The 18,932-nt window shown below is 38.4% G+C and overlaps 1 protein-coding gene across 1 annotated transcript in view; it reads right to left on the bottom strand.

The window, feature by feature from the left end:
- LOC149174084 (casein kinase 1-like protein 2) overlaps window positions 1–1,278 on the bottom strand; it is a 150,761-nt gene extending 149,483 nt beyond the window's left edge. The window contains exon 1 of the mRNA XM_089420736.1: window positions 1,215–1,278. Coding sequence (XP_089276862.1) covers window positions 1,215–1,278 — 64 coding nt within the window. The remainder of the gene's footprint in view (window positions 1–1,214) is intronic.
- Between the last annotated feature and the right edge of the window lie 17,654 nt (window positions 1,279–18,932).

The raw sequence follows: 18,932 nt of genomic DNA, 5'->3' as shown, positions 1-18,932 counted from the left end.
CAAAAGACAAATTTTGCAGCTATTGTAGTGGGATTCCTGTGGTATGCATTTTAGCAGTGTTTTTTCTTCTGTGATCATAAGTTTGAATGTATTTTATATTTCATTTCCATTTCCACGTTTCATGTGCTTATTTCCTAAGATAATAAACAGAATTCATTCATGTAAGGCTCTCTTTTGGAGAATCTTTCACATTATTGTTCATTTTTCTTCTGATATAAACGAATTCATGAGATTCATGCTCATTTAGAAACCCTACCTGTCTACCATATACACAATGACAATCCTAAAGTGCTAAAGTGTGTGCCTACCTTGCCTCATTACATCTCTGCAAATCTGATTCTCAAAGCCTAGACCTAGCACCCTCTACCATAACTACCTTGTTTTTCTCCCTTATCCAGCAAAAAAACCCTAAATATTTAAAAACCTACTTGATCTTAGCTATATAGCCTAAACTCCTTTATCGTCATGTCATCTCTTGGCTATGATTCCATAGAGAGAGCTCTCTCTGGTTTGGTAGGGCTAGCTACCAAACTAAAAGATTGGTCTATGGTTACCTCCGTTGATTTCCTCATCAGCCTGGGACATTACGGGGGATAACATTTTGGCATTGATGCTAGGGAAACAACTATTATATCATTCCTGGGTTTAATTCTATGCTTTCAAGTCTGGTTCTGTGGGTGACACATTCAAGTATCCAAGGGAAGGTTGATTTAAGTAATCTCATCAAGTTTAAGGTGTAGAAAATCTGGCTCCTAAAAGATACACTAGGTCAAATACTGACCCAAATCCACCTACTATTGTTGATGATCTAGAGAAGTTACTTAAAAAACCCAAAACTCCCATTCCTGAAAGTGAACCTAGAAAATTGGTAAAAACTACATCTCTACCTGATCAAGTATTGACTATTGAAGATATTTGTTTTGATATTCAGTTTGAGCAATCTTTGTTTCGATCTAAATCTGAGTCTTCCCTTTCGGAAGTGGTTTTTGATCCTATTAGGTTTGATTCCTACCTTCCTTCTGCTAAATCCCTCTTTTCCAAAACTAATCACGAGTTGTGGTTAAATTTTGATAAACTTCAAAGCTTAGCAGACCAACTTCAAATCACTACCGAGAAATCTTACATTCAATATCAGCTTGAAAACCTAGCTACTACTTCATCTTCTACTTCATCTCTAAACACATCAACTACATCATCTGTCATTGTTAGTTTACCGCTATCTCCGCTAGTGTCCTCATATCCATCAACATAGGCTATTGTAATACCTACAAAACCCATTGTAGTACATCTTCTTCCTCCTCCAGTAGTCATGGCATGGTTTGCTTGTTTATTATTACCTGGTCAACTTACTGCTCTACCTCAGAACTATGGTCAAAGACTCCCTCTGTTTGATGGAACATCAGAGATTACATCTCAGCAACATGTTGACAAGCTGATAGATTTAATTGACCTTGAAGAGGTTGATGAGGAGGATGCAAAGATGAGAATAATAACTCAAAGTTTTTTCAGAGATGTGAAGAAATGGTTTCGTAGTTTGGCAGCCAATTCCGTCAATAGTTCCCAGCGGTTGATAGAGTTATTCTTGGCCTGGTGGCAGGAGAAGAAAAATGCATTATAGATTTTCGCTGAGTACAATGCTATGAAAAGAAACCCAAATGAGTCAGTGTAAGAGTTTACAACACAGTTAAATCTGGTTTATAATTCCATTCCTAATGACATCAAACCTCCCCTGGTTTAGCCCTCCTCCACTATCCTGATGCCTTCGATCCAAACATGGCATATCAGCTCGGGGAGAGAGATCCTGTAATCTTGGAAGAGATGCAGTGCAATGCTGTAAGTGTGGAAGCCAATTTTCTTATCAAAAATTCCAAAATCAAATCAAAGAAACCTGAGAAGAAAGTTACTATTAAGGAAGAGTCTTCTTCTTCTTCCAAGGTAAAGCTTGACACTCTGATTAAAACAATGGAAAGGATGATGGACAGAATGAATATTGCTGATAGACAAGTGGAGTCTTCGATTATGAATCCGAACTAAAGGGGCCAACAACAATCACAGTTTCGAAATAGGCAGAAAGAATAGAAAATTTAGGATCCTCAAGGATAGATCAAAACACCATTTCATCAAAACTACACACAAGGCCCGAAAGATTATGACAAAGAAATTTCTGAGGCTAATCATTTCTTTGAAGAAGATGAATCACTTATTTTTTGACTGAGGAAGATCAGTTTTCTCAGGAATTAATAACACCAAGTGATCAGAATCTTGTCCTCGCCAATGATGATTCATGGGCAATGCAGACTAGAGAGTATCAAAGGGGATATCAAAATGCCCTCAAACATTTGTAGAAACGATACAACTTGAGGAGCAGAAATGTCCTTGTCACATTACATCTAAAAAGGTAGAATGTTCAAAAATATGCCCTGAATAAAGAAGCAGCTCTTGCAAATCAAAAAAGAGAAAAATAAATTGTCATTCTGAGTTAGGATAAAAATAATGAAGCTTTTACCAGCAATGCGAGGAAGGACAAGGTGGTTCAAACTGAAAGCCAGAAAAAGGAATCTCAAGTCAAAGGATAGCCTCAAAGGAAGGACACTACAAAAAAAGAGGTAGACAAGCAATCCATTCTATTTAGCCTAGAGAATGAAATTTCCAAATTGAAGGTTTCAATTCCTCTAACTAAACTAGGTCATAATGAAAAGTATAAATTCCATATTTCTAAGATGTTGAAAGTAGATCAATTGTCAGATATTGTCAATGTTGCTGATGATAAGCCTGCAATTTTATTTGGTCTAGCTGTAGAGGGAAGTCCTGAGGATAATGAAGTTCCTCCTTTCTATCTTAGTTTCAAACTCCATGAGTTTATACTCCATAATTCCATGTTAGATTCCGACACCTCACATAACTTGATGCCAAAGGCTATTATGGACAAACTAGGATTAGATATTACTCGACCTTACCATGATTTGTATTCCTTTGATTCAGGAAGAGTCAAATGCCTTGGCCTTATCAAAGATCTAGTAGTGTCCCTTCACGAAATCCTATCCAAAAATGTATTGATGGATGTAGTGGTCGCTAATATACCTCCACTGTTTTGCATGTTGCTTTCACGGTCTTAGGGGGAAAATTGAAAGGAACCTTGCAACTTGACTTTTCATATGCTACTATAATGGTATTTGGGCAACTCAGAAAACTATACTGGGAGAAGAAGATGATATTCATGATTAGTAGCAAAGAAATACCAAATAATCACCCTATCCATGTTATACATACCGATCTAGAGTCTTTCATTTTGTATAGAGATTTGAATTCAGTTGATGATGATAGTCAAATTGTTTAGATTTCAGAAGTTTCAGATGTCATAAGTAGTGTACAAGAAGATTTGATTGCAGAAATACAGGAAAATGATACTAAAGGTTTGCAACCGGAAACGTGATCTGAAGATATTGTTGAATAAGTGCTAGAAACTCAGATTGTTGAGAGAGTAAGTCATCCTCCAGAAAATCAGAAAGATCAGTCCTCTAAAATTTTGTTTCCTGATGAGGAAGAAGGTCTTTGGACCATGGAGTTTGATAGTGCATTGGGTAAGGAAGGAGCCAGAATCGGCATGTGGATTTAAGGCCCTTTGCATCAGTCATGTAAAATTCCTCGAAATGTAAGATTAAGTTCTTATAAATTGGATTTTGATTGTTCAAATAATGAGTCATAGTACAAGACATTGTTTGTTGGTTGTAAAAGTCTGAAAAAACTGAGAGCAAAGAGAATTTCAGTTTATGGTGACTCTGAGTTAATAATTAAACAGGTAAAAGGGGATTACCAGGCCAAGCATCCAAGGATACGAGCTTATAGAAATGTTAACCTTGACATTCTCAAAACTTTTTCAGACTATACTTTATCTTTGATCCCTAGAACTCATAATATGATGGTTGATTATCTTGCTACTGCAACAAGTATGGTTAAGATTCCTAGCCGTTCAGGTGAGAAGTATTCAATTCATGTCAAACACCGCCCGACTATCCCTAATAATATGAGATATTGGTAGGTGTTTTGGGATGATAAACAAATTAATAACTTTTTGCAGATGGAGGATGAATTTCTGAATTACCATATTGATGATACATGCAATGAATATGATCAGGAAACTGAAGCAACAAAGGTTGAAATTTGGGAGTTGAAGGAAAATAACATTCCACGAGGTCTTATACCTTTGGAAGAGTTATTTTATCGAGATGATGTTGCTAGAAATCCCACCATGGTCCCTACAGAAATAGGTGTTGAGGATGTAAACATTGGAACAACAGATAAGCCCAAGATGGTCAAATTATCAAGGTCTCTGTCTCCTGAGATCAGAAGTAAGTATATTGCTTTGTTGACAGAATTTTCTGATGTATTTGCATGGGACTATTTAGATTTGAAGGAGTATGATAAAAACATAATTCAACACACTATACCGGTCAAGCTTGATCAAAAGCCATTTCGCCACAAGCTAAGGAGGATAAATCCTACATTGCTGCCATGCATCGAAAAACAGGTAAATAGGTTGTATAAATCTGGTATTATAGTTCCTATTAGATTTTCTAAATGGATGTCAAATCTCATTCCGGTGAGAAAGAAGATTGGGGAGATCCGCCTTTGTATCGATTTCAGAAATCTGAACAAAGTGTCCTTAAAGGACAACTATCCCCTGCCAAATTTGGACCATATCTTGCAAACAGTAGTTGGATCTTCTAGAATTTCATTGCTTGATGGATACTCAGGCTACAATTAGATTTTAGTGCACAAGGATGATTAGCTGAAAAAAACCTTCACAACACCATGGGGTACATTTATGTATGCCAAAATGTCGTTTGGATTAAAGAATGCAAGAGCAACATTCCATCGGGCCATGGACATTTATTTTGCCAATGAAAAGGATGTTTTTCTAGTCATTTACTTAGATGATCTCACAATTTTTTCTAAAACTGATGACTACATCATCTAAGAATTGTCTTTTAGAGATGAAAAAAGTTTGGCATTTCGTTGAATCCTAAAAAGAGTGTTTTCACCATGGAGGAAGGTAAGCTATTGGGCCACATCATTTCCAAGGATGGCATCCAGATTGACCCCGCAAGAGTTGAAGTTATTAAGTAGTTAGACTTTCCGAGGAACAAGAAAGAAATTTAGTCATTCAATGGGAAAATTAACTTTTTGAGGAGATTCATCCCCAACCTCACTGAGAATTTGAGAGAGATGACAGACATGCTGAAGAAGGATAGCGAGGTAAGATGGTTCGAAAATGCCAAAAAGTCTTTCAATAGTGTCAAATTTTCATTATCTACTACTCCTACTTTAATCAGTCCCGACTATACTTTAGATTTTATCATATTTTCATTCACCTTGGAACATACTTTAGCAACAGTCTTGATGCAAAAGAAGGATAAAAAAATTGAACAACCCATAGCATTTTTCAGTTGGACATTAAGGGATGTAGCACTAAAATACAACATTATTTAGAAGAAGGCTTTGTCTTTGGTAAAAGCACTTAAAGACTTCCAAGTATTTATTCTACATTCTCATACTATAGCTTATTTCCCAAGAGTAGCAGTAAAGGAGGTCCTTACCCAGACTGATCGAGAAGGTTGGAGAGGAAAATGGATAGCAACAATGTTAGAATATGATCTAGAAATAAAGCCAACAAAGCTCATTAACAGACAGAGTTTGGCCAAACTCATGGCTGAATCTAATTTGTATGCATTAGATATCAATCTGATCGCTGCCCTTTCCGAAGAAGAAGCAGAAGATTCACTAGTACAAGTTTCAAATATGTTCACTTCATATCCATGGTACTTCGACATAGTTTATGTATTGCAGCATTTAAATCCTCCGCCAGAAGTGCCCAAAGGTAAAATTAGATCCTTAAAATTAAAGGCTTCAAAATATTGTGTTCTTGATGGTGTTTTGTTTTGGAAAGATCTGGGTGGTGTATTGTTGAGCTGTCTTGTTGAAAATTAAGCTAAGGATGTGATGACTGATTTCCACAAAGGAGATTGTGGGGGTCACCTCTTTTGGAAAACTACAACCAAAAAATCTTGAGGGTTGGGTTTTATTGGCCTACTCTTTTTTCAGATGTATATAGAACAGTAATGAGCTGCCATGAGTGCCATATTTTTCAAGGGAAAAAAAAACTTTTTCCATTGCCTTTGCAGCCAGTTTCGGTCTCGGCTCCTTTTCAACAGTGGAGTTTTTATTTTGTGGGAGAAATACATCCTTCGTCATCTGCACAACATAAGTGGATCGTGACAGCCACTGACTACTTTACGAAATGGATTGAAGAAATTCCAACCAGGCAAGCCACTGATTCTGTCATCATTCAGTTTATTGAAACTAATATCTTGTCTAGATTTGGTTGCTGGCAGAAAATAATCACTTACAATGTTGCTACTTTCAAGTCCAAGAAGATGGTGGAGTTCTGTGAAAAATACCATATTATGTTGGGGCATTACACCACTTATTACCCACAAGGGAATGGGCTGGCTGAATCCTCTAACAAATCTTTGATCAACATCATTAAGAAATTTCTAAAGGTCAATAAAAAGAACTTGCACAAAAAGCTCATTAATGCTTTATGGGCGGACAGAGTCAGTACTAAAAAATCCATATGAATGTATCCTTTTTAGTTGGTGTATGGGGTTGATACTGTCTTTCCTTCATCCCTTGTTGTTCCTGTCATGAAACTTCTGTGGGAAGATAGCAACGAACCGAATGATGTGCAATAGAGGATAAGTCAAATGATACATTTACAGAAAACTAGGGAAGAAGTATTTTAGAATACTTCGAAACTTCAGGAAAGGATTAAAGAGATTTATGACCGTAGGACCAAATAAGACAACTTCAACATGGGTGATGTGGTTCTTCGTTGGGATGCACGGAATGAAGAGAAGGGAAAACATGACAAATTTTAAAACCTATGGAAGGGACCCTATAGAATATCAACCTTCAGGGTGAAGAATGCTTATGTGTTGGAAGATATGGATGGCCAAATTTATTCGGGAGGAGCAATCAATGGTAGGCTTCTCAAGCACTACTACATCTGAAAAGTTTTGGAAATTTTCATGATCATTGTATATATCAATTTACATTTCATGTCAAAGTTTACAGTGGCTATTTTAGGAGTTTGAAGCGCGAGGAGAAGGCCATAATACTTCTTGATCAGCTGTTGGTTTAAAGTTTGTGTTTTCTTTTTTTATGGTTTGTAAAAGATAGTCAGTCAGTTTTCATATTCAAGTTAGGTTTTGCATTTTGACTCCATGCCCAATGAATAAGGCTACTAGGTCTATGGTGTTCTTGACACCTCCTATGGAGCTGCCATCCCCAGTTGGAGCCAATTTTAGTGTCAGTCAGTTTTTCCTTCCACCAATGATAAATGTTCTCTTTCAGAATGTCCATTAGGGTTCAAGTTCAAGTTTTTTTCATTTCCCTAGGTCTTCCATGCAAAAACTTTGGTCACGGGTTAGAGTGTCTAGGATTATTTCCACTCCTTCAAGATTTCCATCTACGGTCACTACCATCACTTAGTTGGATGTGCTATCATTTAATATATCATCATCACCGCTTCAGTCATGTCACCATGGTCTTCATTTCGCTCAGTACCTCCATTAGGTCATTAGGGTTTCACAATCACCAAACTCTCATTCCACGCATAAAAATCCGTCAAAGGAGGAGTGGTAATAACCAATTTTCTTTAATAAATTTGATATCAAGTTTAATTTTATGTTTTCATATATAATAACTACTTCAAAGGGTGCAGTTCAATGTCTCAAAAAAGGGTTCAATGTCTCCAAAAGGCCATTAAGTGACCAAGTTTCAAATATCAAAGATCATAAAGTGTCAAGGGTCCTAATTTGAGTTTAAAAGGATAAGAGGAGTTAATTTCTAACTCATTTTCACTTTCAAATGTCCAAGCATAGCTTAGTTATTATCATGCAACAGGAAAACGTGGTGAAAACTGAGGGTTTGTTTCTCTATTCCTAGTGAAATGTGACCCTTTTGAGAAAATGTGACCCTTCTATGCACAAATGTGACCCTTCTGAAGTGAATTGCGACCTTTCTGAGTGGAGTGTGACCCATCTATCTAGAAGTGCGACCTTTCTGAGCCAGGTCGACCCACAAGGGTTTTCTTCTTGTTTTTAAGGATATTTTGGACTTCTTCAGACCTCCAAAGATCATTCAAAGACTCTTAAAGCTTCTGCAAACAGTAAGTGGGCATCTACACCATCCTTTCAAATATTTTTCTCAATATGAATTGATTGTTTCTCAGGGTTTCTCTCCAGCAAATTCTTGGTGAATAAACCTAGCTTCTACTGATCACCACTGTCATCTATCACCTAGAAAACCCTAAATTTAAAGTCTCCTATCATTCCACCACTCATTTTCCATTGAATTCATCAAACCCTAGCCTCCCACTACATTTTCACCATGAGAAAAACTTCCACTTCAGTTTTATCACCATCAACTGACTAGTGTTTTACCATTCAACAAATTTGATGGAGAGTGAACAAGAGAGTGAAAAGAAAGTGCATAAGGGAGTACATCATTCAACGTTTGATCCATCCAACCTGAGAGAAATCAATGCTTCTCCATTTTCTCATAAATTTTTCAAAAATGTTGGTTGTATGAAGTTTTGTGAGCAGGTTGCAGAGTATGGTTCCCATGTCCCTTTGACAAGCATCTTTACCCAAAATTTCAACATAGATAAAGATGTCATAGCAGGTATTGAGTTCAGTGTCTCAAAAAGCATTATTTCTTCAGCCACAAGTATTCCAAATCATGGTGAAACCTGGTTCAAAGGCATGGAATTCTCTCTTGATGATTATAAGATGTTACTAAAACCTAATGTGAGAGAAACCTGCGAACATGTTTTTCCTTTTAGACATCTGCTTAAAAAGTATGCCCCTCTGATGAGGCTTATCATGAAGTATTTTACATGTGAAGGCAGATTCTCTAGATTATATAGGTATCATGTTAGGTTACTTATGCATTTCACCTCTACAAGAACACTTAATTTGTGCAATTTTCTGTCTAAGGGTGTGGTGAAGATGATTGAAAAAATTCACACCAAGGGACAACCTCATATCAAAAACTTGTTTCACCATAGCCTGATCAAGATTGTGGTTAGGAATTAGCTCTCAATCAAGCAAATCACTTGGGAAACCTTTTTGGATAAATTAAAGACTGCTCCCGTCATTAGGCCCACTGTTTCTCCTAGCAAAATAACATCATCAAAGCCTAGGTTCACGAGGTTTATGAAGTATGTTTCAACAAGAAAGTAGGCAAAGGTTTGAGAGGCACTCAGAGCTAAGGTAACCAAGACATATGAAAGAGGGAACAGGCTTGTGTTTGCTCCACATATTGTGGAAGGGGCCAAGCCTTCTACATCAGCACAACATGGATTACATTTGCATGGTGAGGAGGCTATCCATCATGACATACAGATAGTAGACTTGGAGTCCCAAGATGATAGAAAAAAGCTGAAACTAGCTGTCAGAGAGAAGGATTCTCAGATCAGGGAGCTTTTGGACAATGTGGAAAGAGCCAAATTTGTCATTTCCTTTCTTGAGCAAGAAAATGAGTAGTTGAAGGTAAAGCAACTGCTTCTAGAAAATTATTTTCTTAAAACTAGTATGCAAGAGTCCAAAGGTAAAGTAGTGTTGGGGCATGATGAGAAAGATGAACAAAAGAGGCAGGTTGGGAGAAAGAGACCTAGGACAAAGGGTCTCAAAGGAAAATTGCAGAAGGAAAAAGACCAAAACCTACTGCATGAGGATTTGAGCCTTGGAGACAGAATAGCTATGGAGATCAGTGAAGACAGGGAATATTGGCTCAGCAAAGTAAATGACCATCTGGAGAAGCTTCTTGACCGAGCTAATAGGGACAATCAGATGTTGAGGCACATGGGCCATCACTATCAAACAAGGAACCAGATTGCACAAATCAGAATCAAGAGACTGAAAACAAAACTGAAAGAGGTCTAGGATAAGCAAAGGGAATCAAGAAAAAGGGGTAAGAGAGTGAAATTGGTGGCTAAAACATCCAAGAATGTTTAGCCTATCTTCCATAACAACCAAGGAACAAATTTTGAAATTTTTGGAGAAATTTGGAATTTTTTGAAATTTTGCAGGAAAAGGCACACAGAAGCGTCGCACTAAGGCACGACCCTTTTTCCCTAGACACCCAAATGAGTTTTTTTCTACATGGATGGATGAATTATGATGAGTAAATGAAAAATATAATCCTAATTTTGCATGGACGATTCCCATTTTGATCAGAAACTAAAAAAACCTCACCTTTTTCACCTCTCTACCACTAAATCTGGACTGGAACGGTGCTTCTGAGTCATGTTAGGAGAATGAGTTTTTGGAGGCCTTCCCATGGGAAATTTTTCAAACTTGAAGATGATATGGAAACTATATAGAAAAATATAGTTTAACATTCTTTTAGATTTCCATTGTGAATTAAGGAAGATACAAAAAAATGGCTTCAAACAGGCGCGGCCCTTCTGCAAAATTTCTTGTTTTGGTGCATGTTGGTGCAACCTTTTTGCTTGCTGGCATGACCCATATGGTTATGGTGTGACCCATCTGGTTTTGGTGCGACCCATCTTTTTCTGGTTTGACCCATCTGTTTTGGTAACCTCTTGAGTACTGAATGATGGAAAATTTGAGATTTTATGATCTATTAATGTTAGTTTAGGTTTCTTAGTTGGTTTCTGCCTCACTTTATGAGGAAAATTGTAATTAATGAAGAGATATGCTCTCCTAAACTTTAACCCAAATTGTGGAAACTGTCTCAACTATCCTAGTTTTCAGTGAGGACTCATCAAAGCCAGTTATGATGAGCCTTGAATAGAATTTTAGACTTGATGAAATATCATATGTTGTATTTTCCTATATAAGATGAAAGGGAATCATTTTCCAAGGGTTGGACATTTGAGGAGAGAACCATTTTAGCCTATATTTGACATTTTGGAAATCAAAAGACAGAGTTTGCAGCTATTGTAGTGGAATTCATGTGGTATGTGTTTTAGCAGTGTTTTTTCTTCTGTGATCATAAGTTTGAATGTATTGTATCTTTCATTTCCATTTCCATGTTTCATGTGCTTGTTTCCTGAGATGATAAACATAATTCATTCATGTAATGCTCTATTTTGGAGAAGCTTTCACATTATTGTTCATTTTTCTTCTGATAGAAACGAATTCATGAGATTCATGCTCATTTAGAAACCCTACATATCTCCCTTATACACAATGATAATCCTAAAGTGCTAAAGTGTGTGCCTACCTTGCCCTATTACATCTCTACAAATCTGATTCTCAAAGCCTATACCTAGCACGCTCTGCCATAACTACCTGGTTTTTCTCCCCTATCCAGCAATAAAACCCTAAATATTTCAAGACCTACCTAAGCTAGCTATCTAGCCTAGATTTATCATCGAGTCATATGTTGGCTATGATTCCATAGAGAGAGCCCTCTCTGGTTTGGTAGGGCTAGCTACCAAACTAAAATCTTGGTCTGTGGTTACCTCCGTCGATTTCCTCATTAGCCTAATACATTGTGGGGGATAACACCCAACCCGTCTTAAACTGTGCACTTCGCTTACTCAAACCTCAAGCTCATCCCCTGATTCCTTGAACTTCACAGTGGTCCAACCTCCCTTGATTCCCAGAACTGCACAGTTGGCTCTCGTAGTGTCCATTCCCTCAACCTATCCCCACTGGCTTTGGAAACTATGCAATATTGTCCTTCAGTCCTTCCTAAGCTACGCACCGCGTAGTCTCAGAGCTCAAGCTCTTCCCCTCGCTGCTAGAACTATGCACTACATAGTCACTGAGTCCCTCTTCCTAGCTTGTCACTTATCATGGGCTCAGTTGGTGGATCAAAATGCATCATCTTAGACTAAGGGTTTTCGGATTGATGTTGTCTTTTCATGAGTGAATTGCAGGAACATGCACTTTATCATGTCATAACAATATTATTGAGAACGAGAAGAAGGAGGGGAGCATGATTAAAGAATCTCTTGTAGCTAAACTTATAATTTGATTGATCAAGAGAAAGGGAAGGGACACTAGTTTGCAACACTATGCAAGACTGGAGATCATTGAAGATTCTACATCACCAAGCCATGTAGAGGTTAAGAGAAAGAATATTCAAGAAGATATCCAACACTTAGAAGGAACAATGACTTGAAATTGCCACATAAAGAAGCAGTCCATGTCAGCAGTGTCATGTCATGTCCTGTCATGAGTGGTCATATGCCACATCACTATTTTGGATCATGTATATTATATTCAAAATGTGTTGTAAAGTGGAAGTCAAAAGGACACACATGAAATGTAAAGAGTCATGTAATTTGAAAAGTCATAGGAAGTCAAACAGTCATGAGGGTAGTGTTGAGTGCGGAGCATGATTGTTCAAAGGTCTTTGTTTCAGCCGGATGTATACCCCAGGAAGTTTGTACACCCCTCCACGTGGGGGGGACTTGTCCCCTCCGCGGGGGTCCAGGGGCTAGCGGTCCCCCGGCGGGGGCTCGGGGGCAGTGCCCCCGAAGCTAAAAACATATGTAAAATTTCCTTGTAAAAGTATAGTAATTTCTAGTCAATCTGGGCCGTTCATTAGGCGGATGATCTGACGATAGAACTTATATTTAGTTTAGGGTTTTTTTCCCTAGAAGGCAACCCCTCTCTTTGTATGAGGGCATTTGTATTGAGTCTGTGTAATATATGTGTATTCTCCGAGCGAGAAGTAGAGAGGTGAGACTATGAGAGAAAACAGAGGATATTACAGTGGATCTGTTGTAGGTTGTGTCTCTTCATTTTGTTGGATAATAGAAAGGAAGGAATCGTTGTTCGGGGTGGATGTAGCCCAAACTGGGTGAACCATGTATATATGTGTCTCTCTTGGTTTATGCATTTTCTGTGTTTATATTTCTGCAATATTTTATGTGTTCCACTGCTCCGTAATATATAATTTTATAACAGGTAGGCAAAGAGTCACCCTTGGTTATATATACTCCCTCATTGTATGAGAAAAATACTTTTCATCATGGCTCCTCCCACAAGGCATTAGAGAGATAAGCTAGTTCTTTGTGTTAGGATATTCCGACACATAGGAAATAGTTAAGTACAACTTGGTCTAGTATAGAGTTAGGTATAGAGTTAGGTAAAGTGTGTTTCTTTACCGTTGTACATTTTGTAACTTACAATCCGACGGTCACGATATTTAGTGATCTGACGGTTCATTCTCTCCTTGGCATTACCGACACTTGATATGTGGCTTGACACCCGATTGGTCCATGATTTCTATTTAAAGCGCATGGAGGGTCATTTGTAGGGTAATCCGTGCATGAGAGAAACATATGTAAATTTTCAATCTTTTATTAATAAATTGCCTGAAGTGGCCGCGTTGGCTCAGGCCGTGGACTATTTCCCTCTTTGAGGGTTTTAACCACATCAAAAATACTAGTGTATTGATCTGTGATCTGGTTGTGAGCGGTTTCCTTTGGTGTTCTGTCTGAGGAACTTACCCTGTAAATTCATACATGGTATCAGAGCTATTTGAGGGCCGCGTCCGTTGGTGATCCAAATCTGAAGCCGGTAGAACTGCATCCGACTGCCGTTTCCTAGATCCACTGTTTCTGACTTCTTTCGGGTCGAGAGGACTGCTCTATTGTGTTGGGAGCATCTGTTCCAGTGAGGAACCCCTTTCGTTTCACTCGAAAAGGTTTCCGGTAGCCCTAGCTGCGTCATTTTTAAGATCTGGAGGTATACAATGTTTATTTGCAGTTTACTGTTATTTTCTCTCTGTTTATTTCGGTTTCGGTTTATTTAGCTTTTTTATTACGGGATCTATACCTTTCATTTCTGCATATGCTCTTTGCCCTGCGACTCTGTGCGATCTAGGCAAATCAGAAACAGAAAGGAAGGATTTTTCTCATGCGTATGCTCTTTTCCCTGCGCCTTAGGGTGATCTCGGAAAATCAGAAACATTGAGAAAAATATTTAGTTTCCGGCCAAAGCTAACTTTGAGCCGCAAGGTTCATTTTTGAAAATATTTAGTTTTTCGGCTAAAGCTAACTTCGAGCCTTAAGGTTCGTTTTCTTTGCATGTCCGTGTTGGGTTTTGTATTTTTTGTTTTGTAGGGAAAAAGAGCCTTCTCAAAGCAAGCACGCAACCCAAAGCATCACCCCCCCCCCTCTCTCTCTCTCTCTCTCTCAAATTTTTTGTATAGCTCAATTGGTTCAAAGCTATTCTAAGAGAGTAGAGTTCTTGGGTTCAAGTCTCCATTTTGTGGGGGCGGACATTTTCATTCCCGCACTTCGTCGGCAACTTCATCAACGTTTTTTCAAAAAGCCATAACTTCTTCATCCGGAAGCCGTTTTCAGAGCCGTTTTTTTTAAACCAGCCTAATTTTTCGAGATCTATCCATTGGAACACTTATTTTCAGCATCTTTAGCTTCAGTTTCCTTTGAAATGGAAAGTCAATACCAAGTTACCCTTGACAGTACCAACTACTTCCAATGGTTGTCCTACATTGAGGATTTACTTAGAAGTAAAGGTTTCTACAGAATAGCCTCAGGCCAAGAAAAGAAACCGAAGGATGAAGATAAAGCTGCTAAATGGGAAAATAGGCAAGATCAAGCACGTGGATTGATAGGGATGTCTATTTCTCCAGATCTTAGATTCCATATTGCAGAACTTGATACTCCTGATGAAGCAATGAAACAAATCAATAAAGTTTTTGGGATTAAAAATGAACTTAGAGCCCATCAACTTGAAAATGAGTTGCTTACATTGGACCCTAATAATTTTTCTTGCATTGAAGATTTCTTGTCCAAGTTCAAGACCCTTAGATATCTCTTGGAAGGTGTTAAAGTTAAGAAAGAAGATAGTAACCTTATCTATTCCATTCTTACAAAGTTGGGACCAGCCTACTCTGTGTTTGTTTCCACCTTCCATTCTACAAGAGAAGCCTTCATTTCTCAAGGAACAGAATACAAGTCCCCTTCCTTTGACTCTTTTTGTGATTCTTTAATAAGAGAACAAGAAAAACTCTTACACCTTGGTCTTCTTAATCTTGGAAACTCTTCCATGAAAGCATTAGCCGCCCAGCAACAACCAAATTCAAAGAATCCTAAGAAGTCATATCCTAAAAAGAATGGTCCTAAACCAAACAAGGGTCCTAAGCAATTTTAGCCCCAAAATGAAAAATCATTTCAACAAAATGATAAGACAAATAAAAACAAAGGGAAGAAGACTGACAAACATTGCAATTTTTGTAATCGAGATGGCCACTTAGAATCAAAATGTTTTAAGAAGATGGAAGCCTTGGAAGCAGCAATGAAGAAGCATAACATCCATTTGGGGCAATCTTCAACTTCAACTTCATCTTCAGGAATGGCACTTTCTGCAAGTGGTTGTCAAGCATCTCGGTCTGGCTATACATTAAATGTATCTTCTTCTTCTCATTCTCATGAGTGGCTCATTGATTCTGGAGCTTCTTATCACATGGCCAAAAACAAAGCCATGTTTTCTTCTTTAAATGATTGTAACACCAAAAATATATATGTTGGTGATGATAGATCTCTTAATGTTGTAGGGACTGGAACTGTTCATCTAGACAATGGTCAGTTTAATGATGTATTATGTGTTCCAACCTTATCCTGCAACCTTCTATCTGTATATCAGATAACTCATTCAGGTGAAGGTAAAATCGTTGAATTTTCACCTCATGATGTTGTAATCAAGGACTTAAGAGATCCTAAACAGATTTTGGCTACTGGCATTGCTGATGATTCTACAAGGTTGTATAAGTTTCACAACTTTGGGTCATCAAATCTTCCCTCAGTATTTGTTGCTCATAACGATGAAGTGAGCAAACTTTGGCATGAGCGATTTGGTCACTTAAACTATCGCTCCCTTCAGCATCTATGTAAAGAAAATATGGTGACAGGTCTTCCTATGGTATCTTGCAGAGATGGTGTTTGTTCCGGATGTGTACTCGGAAAACATCATCGGGACAGTTTTGAAAAACATGCCTCTTGGCACGCCTCAGCCCCTTTATAGCTTGTGCATAGTGATTTATGTGGTCCACTTCCAGTTGTGTCATTCTTTGGCTGCAAGTATTTCTTAACTTTCATTGATGATTTCTCCAGACGCACTTGGGTATACTTCTTAAAACTCAAAAGTGAAGTATTTAACACTTTTTTGGCCTTCAAGGCCTTTGTTGAAAAACAATCTGGACATCAAATTCTTAAGTTAAGATCTGATAATGGCGGAGAATATGTTAAAAACACATTCATCAACTATTGCACTGAGAATGGAATTCAAATGCAACATACTGTTCCATATACTCCACAACAAAATGGTGTAGCTGAAAGGAAGAATCGCACCTTAAAGGAAATGGCTAATTGTATGCTACAATCTAAAGGACTTGGTCTTAGTTTTTGGGCAGAAGCAATTAACTATGCAAATTACATAATAAATCGCACTCCTACTAAGGCTTTAAAGAATATCACTCCAGAAGAAGCATGGAGCTCAATCAAACCATATGTAAGTCACTTTCGCATTTTTGGAAGTGAAGCGTGGGCCCATATTCCAGATGAAAAGCATAAAGCTTTAGAACCTAAGAGTGAAAAATGTACTTTTGTTGGATATTCTGAAGATGTCAAAGGCTATAGACTTATTCCATTTAAGTCCAAAAATGTTATCATTAGAAGAGATGTAAAATTTGATGAAAATATATCGGCCTGCGAGCCTAGTCCAGCGGATGTGCCACCTCTCCCTATCTCTTCTACCTTTGAAAACATTTCTTCTTCAGATGATGAAAGTGAGGATGACAATCCTCCCCCACCATCTCAGGATCCTCCTTCAGCTCCTGAGCTTCCAAAATGGGTTCGTGCTACTCGAGATGCATCAAGTGATCTTGCCGGTGATCCTACAGATCAACGACGCACACGTTCTCAGTTCGAGAGATCCTCCTCTTTACTGGCTCAAGCTCCAGTAAATTATGATCCTAACACCTTTACAGAAGCTTCAGGCCATCCAAATTGGGAAGCATCTATGAATGAAGAATATCATTCATTATTGGCAAATGATACATGGGATCTTGTTCCTCTACCAAAGGGACGAAAACTTGTTAGATGCAAATGGGTTTACAGAACCAAGTATGGACCAGATGGGAAAGTTAAACATAAAGCTCGTCTTGTTCACAGGTTGAAGGCATTGACTACACTGAAACCTTCTCCCCTGTTGCCAAAATGAACTCTATCCGCCTTGTTCTTTCCCTTGCTGCCTCTTTCAAATGGGAAGTCCATCAGATGGATGTTAAATCTGCCTTCTTGCATGGGGACTTGCATGAAGAAATCTATATGGAACAACCCATTGGCTTCATACAAACAGACTCCAGCCTTGTATGTCGACTTAAGAAATCCCTTTATGGTCTCAAGCAAGCTCCTCGGGCTTGGTATGCAAAAATGGATAGCTTTCTTTTAGAATCTGGCTTTTCTAGGTGTCATTCTGACAATACTGTCTACACCAAGAAAGTGGGAAACTCTCTTATCATCCTTGTTCTTTATGTTGATGATCTTATCCTTACTGGTAGTGATCCCAACCTTATAAACCATGTGAAGTCTAGCCTTAAAAGGAAATTTGAAATGACAGACTTAGGACACTTACACTATTTTCTCGGTCTTCAAGTCTTGCAATCCAAGGAGGGTATTTCTCTTTCCCAGTCCAAGTATGCCTGTGATATTCTACGCCATTTCCACATGGAAGACTGTAAGCCAGCCCCTTCTCCCTTTCAGTCTGGAGTCAAACTTTCAGTCACTTGTACTTCTCCTGAAGTTGATGCTACCTTATATCGTCAACTTGTAGGAAAACTTTTGTATCTAACCCATACTCGTCCTGACCTTTCCTTTGCTGTTGGCCTTGTTGCTCGGTTTATGCAAAACCCACGTGAAAGTCATTGGAAAGCAGCTAAAAGAATACTTCGTTATGTTCGAGGTACAGTTCAGTTTGGGATTCATTACAGTGCCGAAGCAGCTCCTCTATTGGTTGGTTTCACTGATTCTGATTGGGCTGGTGACCCTGATGATCGGAAGTCTACTGCCGGTTATGTGTTCACTCTTGGTTCAGGACCTATTACATGGGCTTGCAAGAAACAGGGTGCCATTTCTCTTTCGTCAGCAGAAGCAGAGTATCGTGGTGCCGTAGAAGCTAGTAAGGAAGCCTTGTGGCTTCGTCAGATCCTATCAGAGTTTGGCTTTGAGCAGCAGCATCCGACTACACTTTGGTGTGATAATCAAAGTGCCATTCAACTATGCAAAGATCCAGTCCAACATCAGCGCAGCAAACACATTGAACTGCACATGCACTTCATTAGAAAGCTCATTCACGACCATGTTCTTGAAGTGCAATATTGTTCAACAGATGATCAAGTTGCAGACATCTTCACAAAGGCTCTCACAGAGGCGAAGTTCACTAAACTTCGATTTATGGTTGGAGTTCAGGAAGTTGTCACTAAGGGGGGATAGGCTCTAGTGCCTCCTTCCTTCTCCTATTGTGTCATATTTGTAAATCCTTCAATCCTATCCCAAGTTGTTCTTAAGGGGGGATGTTAGGATATTCCGACACATAGGAAATAGTTAAGTACAACTTGGTCTAGTATAGAGTTAGGTAAAGTGTGTTTCTTTACCGTTGTACATTTTGTAACTTAAAATCCGACGGTCACGATATGTAGTGATCTGACGGTTCATTCTCTCCTCGGTATTACCGACACTTGATCCGTGGCTTGACACCCAATTGGCTCATGATTTCTATATAAAGCGCATGGAGGGTCATTTGTAGGGTAATCCGTGCATGAGAGAAACATATGTAAATTTTCATTCTTTTATTAATAAATTG

The sequence above is a fragment of the Pinus tabuliformis genome, chromosome 4_1, assembly GCF_031772625.1.
Source record: "Pinus tabuliformis cultivar Carrire ecotype Pingquan chromosome 4_1, CPIR1, whole genome shotgun sequence".
Taxonomy (NCBI): domain Eukaryota; kingdom Viridiplantae; phylum Streptophyta; class Pinopsida; order Pinales; family Pinaceae; genus Pinus; species Pinus tabuliformis.
Note: the sequence above shows the minus strand (reverse complement) of the source record. Positions and strands in the feature narration are given on the sequence as shown.